Source organism: Aulostomus chinensis, chromosome 20 (genome assembly GCF_037954235.1).
Source record: "Aulostomus chinensis isolate RoL2024-O1b breed Wild chromosome 20, RoL_Achi_v1.0, whole genome shotgun sequence".
Lineage (NCBI taxonomy): Eukaryota > Metazoa > Chordata > Actinopteri > Syngnathiformes > Aulostomidae > Aulostomus > Aulostomus chinensis.
This window is the reverse complement of record NC_141339.1, coordinates 19,120,257-19,142,180: the sequence shown is the minus strand read 5'-3', so window position 1 is coordinate 19,142,180 and position 21,924 is coordinate 19,120,257. Positions and strand designations below refer to the sequence as shown.

At 43.9% G+C, this 21,924-nt stretch overlaps 1 protein-coding gene across 7 annotated transcripts in view; it reads right to left on the bottom strand.

Moving 5' to 3' along the window:
• ino80 (INO80 complex ATPase subunit) overlaps nucleotides 1-21,924 on the bottom strand; it is a 40,360-nt gene that overhangs the window by 12,407 nt on the left and 6,029 nt on the right. For all 7 annotated transcript variants that reach the window (XM_086189545.1, XM_086189546.1, XM_086189550.1 and 4 more), the window contains exons 15-28: nucleotides 21,548-21,643; nucleotides 20,812-20,871; nucleotides 20,261-20,403; nucleotides 18,869-18,953; nucleotides 18,633-18,750; nucleotides 18,444-18,529; nucleotides 16,547-16,714; nucleotides 16,203-16,336; nucleotides 15,810-15,877; nucleotides 15,547-15,640; nucleotides 14,370-14,589; nucleotides 11,759-11,899; nucleotides 10,421-10,646; nucleotides 2,340-2,467 (exon numbers count right to left, since the gene is read on the bottom strand). In XM_086189545.1, the coding sequence (XP_086045671.1) occupies nucleotides 2,340-2,467; nucleotides 10,421-10,646; nucleotides 11,759-11,899; nucleotides 14,370-14,589; nucleotides 15,547-15,640; nucleotides 15,810-15,877; nucleotides 16,203-16,336; nucleotides 16,547-16,714; nucleotides 18,444-18,529; nucleotides 18,633-18,750; nucleotides 18,869-18,953; nucleotides 20,261-20,403; nucleotides 20,812-20,871; nucleotides 21,548-21,643 (1,767 nt within the window). The remainder of the gene's footprint in view (nucleotides 1-2,339; nucleotides 2,468-10,420; nucleotides 10,647-11,758; nucleotides 11,900-14,369; nucleotides 14,590-15,546; nucleotides 15,641-15,809; nucleotides 15,878-16,202; nucleotides 16,337-16,546; nucleotides 16,715-18,443; nucleotides 18,530-18,632; nucleotides 18,751-18,868; nucleotides 18,954-20,260; nucleotides 20,404-20,811; nucleotides 20,872-21,547; nucleotides 21,644-21,924) is intronic.

The following is a 21,924-nucleotide window of genomic DNA, read 5'->3' as shown; positions in this document are numbered from 1 at the left end:
ACCTTCAGTACAAACAAGTTCATAAACCCTTTATTGAACTTTGGAAAAATCTGAAACATGATCCATTCATTATGGCTTCAAAGTTAACAACTGCAATAAATGAAACTCAACTTCCTCTAATCCCTAAATCATTTAAGTTTAAGCTGACATTCACTGCCACAAGTTCTACATTTTCTAGTGTATTTACAATCGCCGCGTCACAGACATGTATTAAATGTGTCAGAATGTTTTATACATGCATCATAGAAAAATGTAAATCCATGATTTGTTCTGAGTTCTAAGAGGTCACTGGATCCCACATCAGGTTGGTTATTCAGAGAAAGGGGAACTGCCAGGCAAGCCTAGTCACAGATCTCCATCCCTGATCTTGATATCTTCATGCAATCTTCTTGATTTTCTGGCTGCGCTGCCCAAAAGTAAGTGTGGGCATTCTTGCCAAGTTTAAGCCGCAGACTTACAATTCAATAAGGTGTTGTCAAAGCAGCCACAGACACTTGAGTAGCAGGGCACTGACTTAGCAGTCCTGCACCGTTCTTGGCTGCTGCCAAAGAAAGCTCGCAATGTTATTTTTCTTCAGGCCACCCACATCTCAACGATCCATCACCCAGCAATGAGATGTCACTTAAAGAACCAGCGGCCGACCGGCGACAAAAACAATGATGCTAATGACAGAGATTAGCATCAGCCTCTCCTTCACTCTTTCTCTTAGCCTCGTGCAGGAAATCGCTTCCATCTGCAGAATTTTCATCTCTGACCAGTGAGAAAGATAATATGATCCAGGGACAGTCAAGCCAGACTGGTTGAATATATCATTGGAAACGTGGATTTCTTTAACCCATTAGGGTGATGTCACCACCCCCCATTACTGTATGAGGTCACCTCTAAGATATGTTTGGCACTGTAGTCTGAGCTCTGTTGTTTTACTACGGCCTCAATCACAACGCATTCCTAGCATTTCCAGACATACAGGAAGACAGTCCTTAACCACCTAGACTGGGTCCATCTGCCATCAGAAGATCTGGCTATGGAAACGGCGCTGTGCTCCGTGAATGGAGAAGGAATTCCCGATGACATCATGCCAGAGGATTTTGGCTCTTTCGTGCAACAAACATGGAGGCAACAATAGGCCCGATTACTGCTGACAGAATGGCTCCGACATTGTTTTATAACAGAAATGAGTCGTCACAGCTGTTACACCTCTATCCTACAGTCTAAATCCCAATTATTTAACTTTAACCGCATTCAACATTCAACTTAGATTGCAGCTAAAAGATAGTTTTGCTTTAGGATGGTTTCAGTATTGGTTTATCAGTTCCTGTTGCTAAAACAGCTATGACGTAGCTGCACTGACTCAGTCGACAGCACTCAGCCTGTGTCCAGCCATAAAAGCACCGCTGTTGTTGACCATCAGCTCCCAAAACCCAACCAGCAGTTCCTATTTCTGCCTTTGTGCAGAAGAAGAAAAAAAACACTCATCAGAAAATGTTCATGTCTCTCCCTTCAACTAGCTTTGTCTTCAAATTTTCTGCAGAATTTCTTTAACCCCAAGGCTCTTGCCACTCCCATCACCCCCCCCCCCCCCCACCACCACCACCACCACCCCATCTCCCCTCCTCACCCATTTCTAGACGTGCCTCCCATCTGGCTGCCTCCCTCCCTGCAGATGAGACCCCGCTAATTAGCCCTGACCTGTTAATTAGCCATCTAATGAGGGTACTAACGAGGAACAGGCAGGATGAGTCGCAGTGCTGGAGCTCAATACTTCTCCGGTGGAAGTGTACCAGTTGAGCACCTGGCTCGGAACCAGAAATACTCAGTACGCTTCTGACCCATCGCATGTGTGTCATCCAAAGAACAGCCGTGTTTGCCAATCAGAATTTTTTGGCAATTTGTATAAACGACGTTCCGATTTCTGGACCGATATTCATACGATGTTTAAAATGAACACTTTGCTCATGCGTTTTTGATGTTAAATTTATGTTGCGACTGATCTTTTGTATATAGTTAACAAACAAAAAAAAACATCCTTAAAAAAAACCTCAGCTACTCAAAAGTCTTACAGTCCTTTAACCCAACATCTTCAATGAGAAAAATTCAATCCCACACATTCCTGAAACTTTACATGTTTCACATCAACATACGAACATTGGCGAGTACCTTCTGTGAATGCCATCGTTTTGGAAATGGCAGGAGTCATCAAGGCAAATTTCTGACCATACAAATACACAACTGACATACCTTTGCATCGCTGATTGGCATTTATGTGACAATGTGCTTAATTGAGTGTGTGAGTGCATGAGTGCACGTGTGCGTGTGTGTGTGTATGTGTGTCTCTATACCTCGAGCAGGTCGATCATGCGGGTCATTTGGGAGTAGATGAGGACTCTGTGTCCCTGGGCCTTTAGACGACTCAACAGGATGTCCAAAGTGTGAAGCTTCCCACTTTCAGTAATCAGGCTTTCCTTATCTGAGAAAGAGCAATGATAATTTGACTAATTAATTACAAAATCAAAATGTACTACAAAATTAAAAAATACCATATACGTATATTTGATGTTTCATGCAGAATCCTTAGCAGGCAACAAGCTTCTTATGCACAGAAAACAGAAAAGCAACCTGCTTTATTCAAACGCTATCAATTTTCAAGAAATCAATACAAGTTTTCAATAAGGTGTATTTTTTGGATAAAGACCCTTTCAGCAGAGCAGATAAGCTGGGGTTCAATCCTCTTAAATCTGCCCCCGATCTGGTGATTGTTTAAATAAAGCATGCGCCCTTATTGACTGGACTGCTGATGACAGCACAGAGGGAGAACGAGCGAGAGAAGGTCGAGAAAGTGTGAGAAAAACTGATTTACACTCTATTTCAGCGGCACAAAAGGTGAATAAATAGGCCTGGCAGTTGGTCTTGGTCACGTTATTGCCAACACCATCATCATGTGTTCTACAGCCCTCAGATGACCACAGAGAGCAAGTGGGGAGAGATCTGAATGCGGGTCTGCAGTCCAAGAGGTTCAATCTGTGTTCAGCTGATGAGGAATTAACGTCATCTGGCACAATGGCAGAGTGAGAAAAGGGCCGTGGATGCCATCGACACGGTGACAGGCACACTATGGTGTTTGACCGAGGGGTCGTGGCCCTAAGTGGCAGAACCTAAGGCCAGGTCCAGGGTCAGGTGACAGGGTCGGGCCAGGGTTACAAGAGAGTCCCTATGGGAGAGTCAGGCTGGGCCATCATGCACTCAAGATCTTTTAGAGAGTTAAAATTGAGCTTTTTTAATATTTCCAAGCAGCATTTCCTGGCTTTGTCAATGCAGCTGTGTTGATTAAATCAATGTTCCAATTATTCAATCTCAAAAAGACAAACACAGGTGCTAAATTACACTCCCAAAAGAATCCACCAAACCAACTGGATCTTTCTTAAGTATTAGTACCCTATGATAATGTGTACTCAGTCTGAACCCCGACCTGTGACCTTTAAGAACAGCCTCCCAAAAAAGGTCAGGACCTGTAGAGGTGTTAAAGAGGAACTAATAGAACAGATGAACAGGGGAAACACTCGGGGGAGGTATTGGCAGCTAAACGACAGGTCACTCTGGAGTGGTGTCAGCCTGTCAGATTCATTCAGTCCTGCTCCCGCACAGGCCTCCATCTCCTGGTCGAGCACTGGATTGGAAGGTATATTTGACTTGCTTGGGGGGCCAGCCCTCATTTTACAATCCCATTAATGAGAAATGACTCTCTTCTGGGCAAATTCAAAAAGAAAAGGGTAGGAAGATGAGAGAAATGGTGGAAGATACTGATAAAGCAAGAGACAAACCAAATCTGAGCCAAGAACAATTAAGTTTTCTGTAAGGTAGGCAGTTGTTGTACATTACTGTGGTTAAAACTTGTGGTGACAAAGAAACCAGCACACCACAAACCCTGACATACACAAACACTGCTTCCTGACTTCAAAGACCTATAATTGGTGCTGGCGTCAAGAAAGTGGATGGATGAAGTGGGGGGGGGGTAGAGACAAGCAGAGGATTAGACATGGGCAGAAAAGAAAACGGTCCAGACAGAGAGCGACAGAGGGAGAGTGAAGGGGGCCTGTGGTGGCGGCTACAGTGTGGCGGCGGCAGTGGTGATGTTGTGGTTTAGATCAGACAGGGTCTCCACACCGCAGGTGCCAGTCTAACCAGAGCTGCTCCTCAGTCAAGGGCACCAACCAGCACTGCAGGACACACTGCCAACCACCCAGATGCAAACCACCTCTTGGCAAACTTGCAAATGCTCATATAAAGCAGTATTGCTCAAGCCCTGCCACCAATCTGTTTCTGTTTAGTAGATTATATTAAAGCCTTCAGACTCCAATGTCATGTTGGAAGAAGGGTTCAAGCCCCTATCCGAGGCTGTTTGTGGTCAAACAGGCCTAAATGTTGAATGTATTTAACTAATTCTTGAAGGGCATGAACTGTAAATCTGAACAATCCCATATTAAGCACTAAAATATTATAAATTTGTTGTAAAAAAAGAATCATGTCAGTCAGGGTAATCCTTTTGTTTATGGCTGGATTAAATAGGAGATTATACAGATAAGAGCTGCTCTCCGTAACTTCAGGGGTCTGATGACATCTCCTACATTATGGTCCTTGTGTTCAGCACCATCTGATCACTAATTTATTTGAAGCTCAATGGCATCTCATCTACTGGGGCATCATCCGTCCCAAAAAGAGATGCTAAATATTCAAGGGGGGGATACACCCCTGCAACCATCCAAACTGCCTAAAGCCCAGCGATGTGGCTTAAAGAGGGAGGTGGCTGAGTTCAAAATATTTAGTGTTACATACAGAAAATCCATCCATCCATCGTCATCTTCCGCTTATTCCTACACATTAAGGGTCGCGGGGGGGCTGGAGCCTATCCCAGCGTCAACAGGCGAGAGGCGGGGTTCACCCTGGACAGGTCGCCAGTCCATCGCAGGGCCAACATAGAGAGACGAACAACCATTCACACTCACATTCATACCTACGGTCAATTTAGAGTATCAATCAGCCTCGTCCCCAATTGCATGTTTTTGGACTGTGGGAGGAAGCCGGAGTACCCGGAGAGAACCCACGCAGACACAGGGAGAACATGCAAACTCCACCCGGAAAGATCCCGTGCCCGAGCCGGGACTCGAACCCGGAACCTTCTTGCTGTGAGGCCACAGTGCTAACCACTGCACCACCGTGCAGCCCTACAGAAAATCCTGATTTCTAAATATTGCTGCCATCCCCTGTAAAGCGACGCCAAGAAAATGAATAATTGCGATTTGAGAGGCCTTTGGTGGTCTGTCTCATTCCAACATAACACTTATGGCTTACATTATATGTGGCTGCAGTGAAATGCATGACCATTGGTCATTACAGTGAGCAAACTGGATGTGGGAACCAGGCATGTAAAATGAATTATGGATGGTTTACAAGATTAAAATGGATACATGTATACATCGAAACTTGGGTGGCACTTTAATTTGACTGCTTCAAGTTTAATTTAGCTGAGATTCACCAAGGTCAGAGTGGAGCGACTCAGGAAAATCAATTCAGCACAACTCACAGTATTTTTTTTCATGATAATGTATCGATATTGTATGACATTATATTATGATATAATATATCTCGTGTGTTTAATATCTAGTGTGTGCAACTATGCCAATTTGCAAATATTGTCCTAATCTAATCTGTTTTTTTGGGTCTGAGAGCATTGTAATTTCGCTCCTCAGTATGTCCTGTGCATACTGCTGAACTGACATTAAAAATGACTTTGACTAATAAACTGGAATGGGAATTTTAAATATAACAGTTTTGTCTCCATTTGTCTATTGAATTATCACTATAATGTGGTGTCTCAATAAATAAAATGGCAGTGTGAGCGGCAGGTCCCTGCAAATACCCAGCTACTCATCCTAACAACACCACTACCTCCGACCCAGGCATCCAGCAAGCTGACGCATGACGACTGAAAAAACGCTTCAAACACCTCTCAAGAACAATGCCTCGCAAGACATTTGTGATTAAAAAGCACAATACGGGCAAAAAACAACTTTGTAATTGTGGACTGATGAGGACTGTGTAAAGACCACACCCCAAAAACACAGGCAAATCCCATGTGGTGTCACACCACTCTGCTGTTGCTATGGATACACATATCAAGCTACACCACCTGCCCCCCTTTCATAGCACCAACCCCCCTCATCACCCACCCACCTCGATCCAATCCAGTCTAACAGCGGTATTCGCTCAGCCAGCCCTCCCCGTCTCCTCCTATCTCACCTCCTGCTGGCAGATTAGGCTACACGCCACTGTCCCTCCTCTCTCCCCCTCGCTACTACATCCACTGCACCCTCCAGCTTCCTCGCCATCCTTCCCTCCTCCACTACTACAAAATCTCCCTCTCGTCACCCCCTACACACCCTCTCTCCTTCCCCCTTCTGTCTGTCCCCTGACGGTGTAATCCAATCCCTGTAGGGCCAGAGCCAGAGGCCTGACACGGTCCTGACCCAATTAGAGGCCTGCTGCCAGCTAATTAACCTCGGCCCAGCCCTGGTGCCTGGCGCCTGATACTCCCAAACCAACCACGGCGCTAATTTCATTAATACACCACCACAGTCTTCTGTCCTGTGCTGTCCCCTTCCCCTCTGCCGTTGAAGCCAAGAGTGAGATTACCCCTCAACAGGGCGGGAAGTGGGCCAGATTCGCTCAAACGGAGAGGGGACGAAGATGAGAGTGGATCTTCTGATAAAAGAAGATGGATGGATGGTTATGTGAGAAAGAGAGACAGATGGGGGGCCAGAGAACAGGTCGAATCTACGATCGAAGCCAGCGTCAGCCCCTCACTGTATAACGATACATTACACTGCACAATCAATAAGTCAATGGGCAACACTTGTTCAGCAGTGCTGATGATGGAAATATTAGCCTGGCACTACTTTGCTTCTCTTGCATGTATTGACAAAATCTTACTTAAACTTAATTTTCTTGCGACGGCAGCATCAGGATAGCTAAGAGCCAGATGCCAGCGGGATGTTTTGGAAGCTGAAAGTGAGGCAGCGAAGAGAAAAAGGGAGCTTTAGGTTGTTGTTATGAGTTTGCAAATGATGAGCTGGGATCTCTAAGATCTCCACTCTGGAACTAAAGCCAAATGGGGGAGAGAGAAGAGAGGGGGGGGGGGGGGAAGGCCCCTAAAAAATGTATCTGTGTGACCATGTGTGCCAGACAGTGAGTGATAGATTGCAAGTGTGTGTTTTTATGGAACATGTTGTGCACATACATCAGTCTCCCCTCAAACATGCAAAAGGAGCACTTCTCTTGGTTCTCCAGGAGTCGTTCGGCAGGGCAAGAGACAGACAGTCTGATGAAGACTCACGGGGGGGGGACCTCACCACACCACACTGGCCCACTGTGAACTCTGTCATTAAAATAGATTACTGCTAGTTACCCTTGGCGAGCACTGACTCAGTATACACCACAGAGGAAGGCTAGATGGCTAAGGGAGCTGGCTATTACTTCCATGTCCTACAGAGATATAATGTGGTTAATGTCTCCCCCTTCAGTCTACTTCTTGATTTTCTAAAGTATCACACAGAGAGCTATTAATGGACCCCTTTACGCTCTTGGCTGGATGCTTTGTTTTTTTAGTCCTGGCAAAAAAAAAAAATCACAACAAAAACCCAGAACTGCACAGACTGTTACCGGTGCCAGGTTGAGAAGGGCAGACGGTGTTGTGGTGATTCTGGCCATCTGTGTTGTTTCGTGCCTGTCTATCAGACGCCTGGGGAAGCTTCCTGCCATTTTGCTGGAGAGCAGAGTTTCTTTGAAGGGACAGGAAGGCAGAACTGCATTTCCCACAGCCTGATGTGGGCTGCTGGGCCAAACCAGTCTGGGCTCTTGAATCTCTCATAGTTTGATTGATGCACAGACACCCCCCCCCCCCGCCACACACACACACACACACACACACACACACCTCACCACATATGTTTAAATACAATCATTAAGAAATAAGTTTTTCCCAAATACATAAAAGCATACTCCTTTATCTCTAGTCTCATCATTCCTTCTCTCTCTCTCTCTCTCTCTCTCTCTCACACACACACACACACACACACAGTGGTGACAGTCAGTTCCCCACTTAAAGAGTTGGCACTGGAGTGAGGAGCCCCATCATTTTGTGGAACAGTTCCTACTAATTTGCAACACGGGAGACACACACACACACACACACACACACACACACACACACACACGCAGTAAGGAAGGTTATTTCTGTGTCACATTGGAATGTTCTGCAAATAATCCTTCAGCACGCAAGTTCAAAACTATTTCCTTCCATATCTATTTCCCAACCTGACACAAAATGTTCCTCTGCATGGAACCCTTCCCATTTGAATATATAAAAAACCCTGAAACTCATCTTTATGAGAGGGTTCCAGGGTAAAGTGGTGATTGAGGAACTGCAGCCACAAACAGGAATGTCTCTTTTTACTCTCTTGCTTCATCCTGGTAGGTCTGTCCAGATCATAACTGCATGTGATCTATTCTTTTACAGAACATGGTTGACGTTTTCTCTGTGATCACTTCATCACACTGATGGGACATTAGAAGCAGGATTCAGTGCAAAAGGTTGCTTTGTTTCCGTTTCACCCTGGAACTAAGTCATGATCAATATTAAAATGACTAGACAGGGCATTCTGAATTAGAAACGTTCCTCCTTCAGTGACATGAATTGATGTCCCATTAAAATTAAAACCAACAATCCCAAGACTCTACTGCCTCAATTGTTTTTTCCTCCTCTGTAGCCTGATTCCTAATAAGTCCTCTGATTAGATTCCTGTCGATATAAGTGGGCAGCCGTACTCACGCCATGGCGCTCAAAACAAACACTTATTCAGCTCTGCCATTTGTTCTAAAGGTGTGGGGCTGGGAGTGCGGAGGCAAGGGAGGGTGGGAAACTTCAGCTGGGCTACTGTACATATCTGAGCCTTGATGTGGCAACAATGTGTTCAGCGGAGGACGGGTGCAGGAGTGTTGGGTCACTTCCTTCCTATTGAGGCTGAGAAAGAAGTGGGAGACCAGACGGACTGAGAGGCTGAAGCCAGATACTGATTCCAGATCAGTGTGCGGTTCTGTCGGTCAGTGGGAGAGACGGAGCCTAGACTAGATCCTCGGTCTGCGTACGGGGAAATGCGACACCCCCCGAGCGTGGGAGAGTGTATGAGGAGAGGTGAGAGACACCTTGTGTGTGAGCTGCACAGTCCCTTGAATGGACATATACACATTCTCTCTCACACTCACACACACACACACACACACACACACACACACACAGACCATCTATTAGTGTTACCTAACTAAGCACTTGAACAATGAGCAGTAGATAAACTTCCTCGCTTTGTCTGCCTCCTTATAACTTCACAAGAGCTTTCAGACTGTTCTCACAGAGACACACACAAATACTTGTTTTGTTTCTCACTTTTACACAAACATATAAGCACATGCATTCACGGATGGGTAGTAGGGAAACAAAACAAAAAAGATTGTAAGCCAAGTCTATGGGATTAAAGCTATACATTAGGGACACTATTATTTTAGTCAATTAATCAAAAGCCACTGGTCGTCTTGAGGTACAAGAATGAAAATGGAGTTAAGTACCAGACAAATTCATCTTCTCAGCTGAGACACGTCTGTTGTCCCACATATACACACAAAAGCAAGCAGTCATCATAATCCATCCATGACAGAGACAATTTATCAGAGGTAGAGGGGCTGAGCAGGTCAGTGAGAAGGGAAGTGTTGTCTGTAAAACTGGAATGGCCCCTCTCACCCCTGAGATCCATCAGTCATCTGAGTCCTGGCAGCAAATCAGCTCCCTCTCTGCTCCTGCTGACCCTTAACTCAGCAACCCGAGCTCTTCTGATAAAGTGCTTGTGAGCACACGTACGCACACATATTCACAGACTCACACCTTCGCAGAAAACTTTTAGTATGCGTTGAGGAAAAAGTGAAGAGCTGTGCGTGATCGATTGTGAAGGTTCGGGTGCCTGGTGGACACACAAACTTACACAGTGCCAGAGGAGAGTGACATGCCCCTGCTCTGCCCCTGAGTTGCCCTATGCGGATTCTCCCACGGGCCTGTGCTTCATAGAGGCCTTCGATGCACGTAACAACAAATCTGAAACTTTTAACTGAACTGGCTCTATTGGATCATCATTTGCAGTTTAGATGTAATGCAGGAAATGTTTCTTCCTCCTTAGAAGCTTCTTGTAAAAATGAAACACCATAATGTTAAAAAGACTGTTCAGGCTAGTAGAAGTGCTCGTGCAGGAGTTTTAAAGCAGTGACTCATCAGATGAAACCTGTGGCAGAATGAGACAAGTGGAGGGAGAGACTACACTCTTACCAGGTATCCGAATGTACGACCATCCATGCTGAGGGTAGAGGGCCATCACACCCCCAGCGCATTGTGGGAAGAAAGAATTGGCCCTCAAACGCCAATCTGAAGCGAATTCAGGGGAGCCGTAGAGAAAACACTGTTTGAAGACTGGGCCCCCTCCACTACGAGTCACACGCCACTCATACTCAGCACTGCGGTCGTCACAATAGCGTTCCATGGGAACCGCTGTCACCTAGGAAACCAAAATATAAAGATAGGGTTGTCTACATATGAAACAGAAGACAATATGCTCACATTTGCAATTTCTTTTGTTAAATAAATTTCAGAGAGCATGAAACCAACAAGTTTACTCTGGATATTGTAGACAGAACAACACACTACCATGATGCTTGGTCAGGACGCCTCGCATCAACTTTCAATGCAGCAGGGATCATTTGGCTAAGGGTGTCTATTTCACATGCCGAGGGAGTTCTAGACTACCAACACGCTGAAAACTGACACTTAAAGGCTAGCAAGAGTGTTAAAAAAATGACACCAAGGTGCCCTGTGGATGCATCCAACTAGATGGGAGTGAAACCGTGTCTGATAGTTGGGTGGCATCTACACAGGGGCTGAATCAGCAGCTTCTCTGTGTTTGTGTGTGCATAGGAGGAGGGAGAAGGGAAGCCAAACAAATGGAGGATAACCTGAGCAAGAAGCTCTTTTCTTGAGGCTTTATTTGTTTTACATGCAGCTGGAAGCCACAGTTGTCATCCCCACTCACAAACCACACACAGAGTCTCACACACACACACAAACACACACACACACACACACACACACAAACACATGTTTCAAAGATAAGAATTGGTCATTGTTGCAGGCCTAAAAAGGCAATGTGCACAGGGCTTCCCTTTCCATGACCACCCAAGTCTTTCTCTGTTTTACACAGGTCAGTGTGCCGTGCTCACACACACACACACGCACGCATGCTGGCACACTCTCTCTCTCTTTATCAAAACACCCAAGATGACTTGCAAGAGGACTTTCTCTGACCACTTGCTGCTCACCCTCATTTTCTGTCTCTCTCACCCATCAACACACACACACACACACACACACACACACACACACACACACACACACACACACACACACACACTACTAGAAGTTAACCTTCTTCCAACCCCGAACCTAAAACCAACTTCAAAACCTCAAACATGGTCATTTACATCTGTGCAATCCAGTAGTTTTGCCCCACAAAGAATGTCGTACCCCAAAACTATTGTGGGCTCCTGGTTTCGTACCCCACAAACAAAGTTAAACAAGGCTGTAAAAAACAAACACACACACACACTCACATACCCTGGGTGTGGCAGTGAGGAGGAACTTGGGTGGAAGTGTGGGCAGGCAGGGCCGCAGCCTGGAAGTGGCAGAGTTTCTACTGTGGATCTTCACATCTGTGTGTCCCACCATGCCAGGCCAGAGGGCTGTGAACACTAGACTCTGAAGCACACACACAAACACAAAAGGAATGATTATAGTGTTTCAGAAAGCCAACACATCAACTTTATTTTGAATAATTTAAAAAAAAAAAAGCTTTGATTTGTGGCAGAGACACATAATCCTCAAATTGCAAAGAAATGCAAATAAAAGCCAGAATATATAATCTGTGATGCAAAAGAAACCCAACAGATGCATTTTGAGGTTACTAAGTGCAGCGCTCACAACTTTTTAATAAACTCAGTAAGTTAACATTGTGGTGACTATATGCCAAAAATGTTGTGTTCTATTTTAGCTAAGAGCCCAAAAGTTACATAAATGTGATTACTAGCGCTTAGATGGTTAGAACAGTGCCTGACACAGGATGAACTGGATGCCTGAGCATGCAATCTTTTAACCAGAGAAGTTTTCAGATCTGATCGAAGGTCAGTGACGAGAACATGAATGGACAACAAACTAGTGGTGAAGGAAAATGTGAAAACATCAGAGTGTGAGTGCCTGTATGTGGTGGTTACACAGTGCCATCTATTGACAGGAGTACAAAATGACATGAGCTCTGAACAGGATTCGAGCGTTGTCCACACCAAGAATCAGACAGACATCCATCAAAATCCATCCATGTACAGGCTGTCATGCTCAGCATGGCAGATGATATTGCAAAAACATGGACGCAACTGCGGTGTTGTTATTCTTCTTTGCTTTTCAGTGGTCTTTGCTCCCATTTTAAGTTTGACTGAGCTGCTGTAACACAAGAATTTCCCTCATGGAATCAATAAATTACATCTTTTCTCTTAATCTTTTGTTGACTGGCCCTCTGAATAATTAAAGGTGAAACTCTGGAAGTTCTTCCCTCCTTGATATATTTGGAAGTGAATCTGACAAGCAGGAACCAATCAGATTGTTACTCTGAACGTAACATTTGGGAAGGAAACAACACAGATAGCGAGATGGAGATGGAGATGCCATGTGAAGCTGCAGCTCGCTGGCGTATGGGTGAAACATAAGTCACAGAGAGGAGGAGATATTCAATGTCTTTCAATTCCTTAACAGGAGCAGCAGGGAAACTGAAAGCAATACGAACCACAACACTGTCAAGAGTGCGGCGAGAGAGAGAGAGATGAGCCAAGCAGAGGGAAGAGGCACCGTGTGCCAGCCCCACACCACTTCAAAAGAAAAATGAGAAGCTGAAAGACATAAATTGTGGGGGGTGAGAATGTTTTACACGCTCTAGTGGGCAGTCTGGGGTCAACACTGTCATACACTACAGTTTCCCTGACCCTCTGTCTTAAGATTTGAACTTGCTCTTTATATTTTTCTTCTCTTTTGTCCCTACAGCTCTCAACAGCTTACTGACTTAAGTGTGATGAAGCCAGAAGAGGAAGAGGAGGATAGAATTACACCAACATCAGGGTTTTCCACACAAGAAGTTAAAAATACTGGAGGATGATAATATCATGCTTATCTGCCAAAGGATAATCCATAAGTGGGAGAGAGATGGAAGAGTTTTTAAAGCCCTTAAACTGAGTAGAATGACAACAACAGTCGTGCAGCAATGACCTTGTCGGGTGCCATCACCTGTTATGAATTTGAACTGGGACCTCCGCTTTGTACTCTGTCTTCCTGCTGACAATTCGTTTTCCATCTCGTTAAATAATACAAAAATATGAGGAAATGTGTGCTGTCTTAATGTAACCCATTGGCCCTCAGCTGCAGGATCCAGCACATGTGAAAGCATTTAAGATCAGATCGAAGCAACGGGGATGCAAAACATCCACACTCCTGCTAAGCTACCATAATGGTTGGTGGATTAAAGGAAATTCAAATAAGTCGCACTCACTGTCTGTGTGTGATAAAAGCCAGAAGCCAAAATGTTACCACAACATCCATTTGTCTAATTAACACAAGCTCCAACTTCCGCCAAGAGTCCCTCAGAACTAACTGTCCTTGAGCTGGAGAACTCTGAATGGTTTGGTGGAAGAGCAAAAAAACACCATAACATTGACACAAAAAAGAAAAGAAAAGAAAGAAGAGGAAAATGGTGTGATTTGAATGGCTGCCTGGCATTGTGCTTCACTATGGGAACAGGAAAATAAAAAACAAAGGGGGTTCCTTATTGAGGTGAGTTGCTTGATACAATTACAAAACCTTCAATGCGTGTTTAAAAAATAATTTATCCAGCTGAGAGGTGTCGATGTTTCCTCTACAGATTTGATGTGGGTCTGCAAAGGCCCGGGTCACATTAAGAACCAGGGCGGACAGTGTTTCTGGGTCACATGCCTACAGAGGGATTAGGTTCCAGAGGACAGGAAGCCTGGGGCAGAGAGCACGCTGTGTGGCCAAACACTGACTGATACTCTGGGGGAAATTTCAGCACCATCAGGGACCTGCAGTTTCCCCCCTGCTATCTGTCGCACGCACACACACACTTGCACTTGTACTTGTGGTTCCTCTATAGATGTTCAGTTGCATTTACCTGTAGGACAGGGCTAGTGTGCGTGTTGGGGAAGGCCGTGGGTCTGTCGAGCCATAGAATCAGGTCCTTGTGAGACAGACGCTTGGTCGTGGGCCATGACCTCCCTCTGTCCCCCTCCTCTTCTCTGGCTACCTCCCACCCTTCTTCTTCTTCAAGGCTGAACACACGTTGACAGTGGAGCCGGTATGCAGCTTTCAGCGACAGAAAAAGGGCTAACCATCTGTGAGCGGGAATAACAGGAAGTATCATGTTAAGAAGTCAAGAATTTTTATTGCGGAACTTCATAAAGAATTCTGATAGCACCATAATTATTGTATACAGATGGTCATTATTACCTCCGCCAAGGAGATAATGTTTGTCTGTTAGCTGGATTACATGAAAAATACCTGCCAAATTTTCACAAATCATTGTGGAGGGGTGTAGCACTGCCAAGGACCAACCCATGAAATTTTTGAGGTCCAAGATCCATTCAGTATTACAAAAACACTTCTTTTTTTCTTTTCTTTTTTTTTAAATTTTCATTGATCTTGGTGGAGGTCTGTCCTCTGCACTGTGACCTTCTACTTAGAGGTTAATTGGACAAGATTATAAAAATTCAGCTTTTATTTGTAATTATCCATCATTTTGAATGTCACTTTAAAAAAAAAAAAAAAAAAAAAGATGAGACATCGTCTATTCAACTGAATTCAATTTACAAATAACTTCATCACAAGACTGGATTTAAAGCACGAACAGACGAGGACCGTGCGGTTGATTTTGGTTTGAAAGCTGAACCTGTGCAATGCTGCCAATTTAGTCAGCCAGAGTTCTGAAGTCGAGGGGATCTGTTTTTTTTCCAGGGAAGTGTTTAAAAATCACAACGATTTTTTGGGGGTTTCCCGAACCTGCAGGCAATCAGGCGCGTAAAAGTGGGCAAATCATGCAGCCTGTGGTCCATCTGCTGGGCTGCTTCTGTTGAACTCTAATTAGTCAAAAAGACAAGCGACCTTCAGAGTTGTCAGTCGTTGTCAAACAAATTCAGGCAATGACAGAAAATATTTAGTTAACATGAACTCTGCTTCTAGTTAATCACTGACCTTCGCTATAGGGAGGACAGAGGGTAAAATAAGTACAGCGTCTCCTTGTCTTCTTTGGTAAAACAAAAATAGAGAGACGTATTTGAGAATAAAACACCCACCTGACCAAAGTGCCTTGGAGCATGAGATTGGACATCTCAGCTGGTGACACGTCGATGAAGCGTAAAAAGGAAAAACAACTTCCACTGTCATCACCTGCATCCGTTAAAAAAAAAGGATTCTTAGTCAAGAACGAGAATAAACTGTTAGACAAGAATGACAGAAACATGAGAGGAGGATCAGAGAAACTGGAGTTTAATCCCAGATAAAATCTTGTACAGAGATCTAGGAGTGAATCTGGGAACTAAGCCAGGTACACACTCACCTTTCCTGTGAAAAAGAGATTGCTGGATGTGATTTGGAGAGAAGGGAGAGAACAGCACTTGAAGTGATCTACGGAGGAAGAGACAGACTGTGTCAACCCTCTGTTTTGAAGTACATACCAAATGTGAACATCATATATTTCTTTAATACAAATAATAATGACATCTATAAATATGCATAGATATGAATATGACAGTCACCTGGTTCGTCCCTGTTCTGAATACTGTTAGCACAATGGCATAAATGTGTTAAAACCAGTTGATTATCTGGTTTATGATACAGGGACATGGTATTTATAGTTCACAAACACAACAACGCAATCATCACCGTGATTCTCGAGTCCATGTAAACGTGAGTGGGAGTTTGTGTACCGTACGTGTGTGGTATGACTTACTTGTTCTTGGCCTGACCGTGTGCGTGGAGGAGGCCATGACGGTAGAGGAACTTAGACAAGATGTAGGGCTTGAGTGACATGTGGAAAGGAGAGCGTGTTTCCTGGCGCTCAAACAAGTCAGGGTGATTGCACACCTACACACAGACAACATTCTTAAAAACATGTCGAGGAACCAGGAGGAGGATGATCAAGGATGCCAGGGGGGGGGGGGGTCATTATTGCAGCAAAATGATTATGAAAATGTGACGATTATCAGAATGTGGATACTAACACCTCATAGAAGGATCCTTAGCTGCAATTCTGAACTGAAACTTAAGCTCCAATCCAACATGAATGAATCGTACCTTCCTGAACTGCATGACCAGGTTCATGAGGGAGGAGGTGGTGCTGTGGGCCTGCTGCGCTGTGCCCATGGACGACTGCAACAGGTCCTCGATAGAAATCTTGTTCCTGAGGGCCTGGTAGAGCAACCTCTGCCGGGATGTCAGCTGACAATAGGTCAGGATCTCAATCTGATCAGGGAGAGTGAAGAGAGGAAGTGGGGTTGATTAGCATTCATGTCATTAAGATTCCTCTACACGGCAGCACGGCATTTCAGCCCTACACGACTGTAGGGCTGAAATGCTTCATTACCTTCATATTTAAGTTCTTGGAGTTACAGTGAAGTTACAGTGGAATGCAACTCAAATTTCCACTCATCTTAGGTTTTCAATTCTTCATAAATTGATTGATTAGAATGCAAAATATTTCAGTGGGAAGGCGCCACCGTACATTGTTGACTTTCCCCCAAAGTCCAGTTTGTTTTGAGTTGTGTGAGTGCTGTGTTCCATGTTTGGGTACGTTACGCCCCCACAGCCCTGGCACAGTTGAGGCAGGTGGAAAACAAGCGGGGATGTAAGCAGCAAACAAAGCGTGGAATGGTCCCGATTTACATCATAACAAGTCATTGCAGAGCGAAGAGGGTATGAGAACAGTACTGTAGGTTTTTTGCCTGTTAATCGTCTGAACGCTCCATGTTAAACTGAGCCGAACCTACAGCTTGGGGTGAAAACTGAGGTTTATTTCGCAGATTTTGACTCCAGTCCCATCCAGCACTCCACAGACGCCTATTCCAGTTCCATCCCAAATGAAGCCTCCTCATCCATGGGATTTCCAAACAAATATCCAGTACATATATACATTTGAGTGATGATGCAAGTGTTCAGGACAATTGTTCTTAAGAACGGTAAAATAAAAAAGATCGGCACTATAAAAACAGTGAAGTGGTATAAATCTCCTAAGTTTTCTGTATTTGAAATAGACTGAATATGTCTTTATTGAGTTACCTTGAGGAAAAATGATACATATCTCAATTATTATTACCTTACATAGGTCAGAGAACATGCTGACAAAAAAAAAAACAGCATGAATTTATGGAGCAGACTTCCTATAATGTTTGACTCACATTCCTCTGAACATGTGGTTTTACCCAGTAAAAGTTGGATGAAAGTATAAAAACAGACTGTTAAACCCATCCATGAACCATGGGTGAATTTCCCTAGTCACAATTGGCTTCCGTATCCAGGCAAAAAACCAGCAAGAGAAAAGAGGAAAAGAAATTGAGCTGGAACGATTACTTGTTGGTACAATGAAAAGTGAAAAAGACAGATGTGGGGAGAGAGGTGACCTCCACTGCTTGTCTGACTCCTCGACTGTGTTTCGAGACTCCCACAGCAAATGAGTGAGTATGTGTGCGCTGTGTGTGACAGCAAGAGACCCTTAGTCCAACATCTGTCAGGAGGATCTGCCAGCACAAGCATCACTCACAGGCTTATTACAACACTCAGTGTGTCTGTGAGCTGTGCAGGGAGACGGATGGGGGGAGGGGCGCAGGATTATTTGGCTCTTGTGACAGATGATATTGCATTTGCAAACACTAAATAATGTCATTATGAACCATGACACATTCAGGCTTGAAAAAAACCATGAGCCTGCACTTTCTTCAAATGTGCTTCAATTTTTGACTGTCTTACCTTTTTAAATGCAGAACTGTAAAGAAACACACATGCGCGCGCGCGCGCACACACACACGCACGCACGCACGCACGCACACACACACACACACACACACACACACTCTTCACAGCCAGAAAGATAGATATCCTTCTCTCCTTTGTGCTGCATTAGCCGTGACCCACAGAGCCCAGCTAACAGCCAGTTAGCTTAGCACAAATCTACAGCCAAGCAAGAGCTCTCTCCCACCTTGTCTGAGAGCTCGTTTTCCACATCCTTCTTGATCCTGCGCAGCATGAAAGGCTTAAGGATCATGTGCAGTCTGGAAAGTTGGTCTGAAACATAAACATGAAACAGTGTTTAGCTGTAGAAGAAAAAAAAAATCACACGCAACACTGAGCTGAGAAATAAAAGAGAAACAGGAAACATTTCTCTCACTTTCATCTATGGCTGACTTGTTCTCAGCGTGGCTCTCGATGTCCTTGGAGAACCACTCGTTGAACTCCTCGTGGGAATCGAACAGCGTAGGCATGATGAAGTGAAGCAGGGCCCACAGCTGAAAGACAGCAATAACAAAGATGCTCAGTCCTACACGCACTGACTTAAAACACACCTGCACACGCACACGCACACGCAAACACACACACACACACACACAAAATACAGCAGCTCACCTCAGCCATTGTGTTTTGAATGGGCGTCCCGGTGAGCAGCAGTCGGTTTCGACACTGGAACTGCAGGAGAATTTTCCACCGAACACTAAAAACACAACAAGAAATGATGAATGAAGCCCCAGCATGACAAGTACAATAATCAACTGTCTTGATTTAATAAATACTACACAGCACTCACATCTGTTAGTCATTTCAACATACCAACTTATAAAGACAACTCCTGACTAGATTTTAATCAACAGGAGCCATGAAGGGTATAATCCATGTATTCATGAACAGTATATTTTCCACAGATTTCAAATTTTTTTTGTTGATTTCTAAATTTTTATCATCCGTTACAATTTATTATCATAATTGTGTGTTCTACTTGATTTATCACCTCCACCATGGAGGTCATGTTTTCACCCACGTCTGCTGGTTTGTTTGTCTGTCAGCGGGGTTACACTGAAATACCAGGCTGATTTCTCACCAGACTTGTGGAGGAGTGTGGCACGGGTCAAGGAAGAGCCCATCCAATAAGGCTTAAAACAACAAAGAGCAGGATTTTTTTATTCAAACTGGCTTTAGTGGAGGTCTGTGCTCCAAGGACCAAAGTGTAAACGACTAAAATCACCTTGTAGGTTCCAAAGACGTGAAAAATCTCTATTATTACGTCTTTAGTCAAAATTATTGCTGTGTAGTAACTAAGGTGTTTCTCAACAACCGGTCCGGGGTTCCATGAGTGGGTCATCAGCGCAATTTTTGTGAGGGAAATATTCTTTTGTATAAATAAAAATATAACCATAAAGTCCATGTTCAACAGCATGAAGATGATGGCAAGAACATGAATCTTCAAACAGCATCATCAATTTGTGAAACTCAGTTTGGCGAGCTAACCACTAGCTTTTGACTATGGTGTAGCGAATAACAGAGAAGCTCTCGGAGCGCACACCCATACAATTTTAAAGAACTTGGTTGTTTTTATTGCATTTATTGATTTCATGGGCTCCTGCCTGTATAACAGAGAATAGTGGTGTTGGGTTTCTGTAACACACAGATTATTAGATTAGATTAAAATGGATTAGCCAAGCTAATTAATGGGCCCTCGTCCAGTATTCTTGAATTAGAACAGATTTAGAACCCCTGAGCTAAATAATTACAGGTTAAATCAATACAGGAAAGTACTTCTGAATGTTGAGTTTATCTACTGAAACTTTTGGTTGAGTTAAAATGATGTTAAAAACATCAAACATCTGGAAATTAGCATATTAAGAGCTGACTGACAGTGAGGGACTGAAAACTTTGGAAAAGTATCAATTTAACATCAAGTACTGTATAATGAATCAACATATTAGACTACACAGGAGTCCTCTAATGTGTTTAGGAAGACGGAATGACATAATAGCGCTTTACCTAGTGCTGCTTTTCAATGCCTGGGCCTCATCCAGCACCATGTACTGCCACTTGACCCTCTGGAAGTACTTGACGTCCTGGACCACGAGCTGGTAGCTGGTGATCACCACGTGGAATGGTGCGTTCTGAGTGTAAAGGGTTTTCTACACAGAGAGAGGGCAGAGAAGAAACAATCATTCACTTAAACAGGGATCCCAAATTTTTGAAAACCCAAGATGAAGGTGCCATAGCCTCTCACACCCCGTTAACCCCAGAGGTGGCTGAAGCACACAAATCTGACAGTGCAAGCAGTCAGATTTAGACTGCTATTGAATTCCAAATGATATCTTTTAAGCAACGGAATGATTTTTACTTTTAATAATTATAGTTCGTCACATTTCTAGAGGGCTTTTCTAAGAACCCAGAGTAACTTTAAGTATTCAACAAAGAGCTCAAACAAAAGCAGCAAACTATGAAAGAAAATCCCCCCAAAAATTTGAAAAGAAGCAAAAACTTAGTGCAAGTGTTTACGACGATCATTACTATCATTGTCATCATCAGCTCTTCTTTACCTGGCTCCAAAATTTCCGAATCACTTTGCGATCGTGAGGATTTCCCCAGTATGGCAACACCTGATAGACAATAAAGTAAAGATTAGAAAAAAAGAAAAGAAAAAGGGGGGGGGATCCTTAGTAGTTTTAAAGGAGTGGCTGAAATGACTCCCGTGAATCACTCTCCACAAACATACATTCCAACCCTGCTCCTTCATAACACCAAAGCTGACACTGAACAAAATAACAATGATGTTCCCACAGGAAACATTTCAGCTGAGCATCATGCATGACTCACTGCTTCAATTCTTCGCCTGTTGATGTAGAACGTGAAGAGTAAAGACTTTCACATCATTACATCACTCAACACAACCTGGTATTCCATTGTTTTCAGTCAGTCTTGCTTCAAGTGTTCAGGAAGCTTATCTTCAAATTGTGTAATAGGGTCTTTTCACACCTCATTAGCAAAACAGACTGGGATTGATTTATTTTGAAAGTAGTATGGAAAATGGGTTCAGCAAATTCTGATGTATGTGATAAATGTTCTTCAGCATACAAGAATGCGCACAACCTGTAGAGGGTCAGTTAAAGGATGCAAAAATATTTTTGAAAAGCCATTCGAGGTAGCTTCCTGTGCTCAAATTTTTATGATAATACAATACTGCCCCCTGTTGAGCAGTTTCAGCGAGGTTTGCACTCTGATGTGTCATTCCAGCTGTGGTGCAGGTGTTTCCGCTGCAGCGCCACGGACTCTCACCTTAAATTTGGGGACAAAGCGGGTGAACTCCTGATGCCAGTTGTTGAGGGTGGATGCAGGAGAGATGATAAGGAACGGACCCCAGATGTTGTCCCTCTGCGCACGGACAGAGAAGAGATTAAATCATCAGGGGCCAAGACAGGTGGTCTTTATGTGTGGATGATATGAGCACCCAATAACAGGGTGTCCTGCAGGACCAGAGCATGAATCTTCCTGGAAGAGACACTGCAATCCTGAAAACCTCCCATTTCCCTAGAATTCAAATTCTGAATTGAGGGACTCGTTCAGTGAAATATTCCGACACCTGAGACAGCAGCAAACCGTCGCAAAGCAGTTAAAAACAGGCCTCAATTATAAATAAATCATAAGATTTGTGT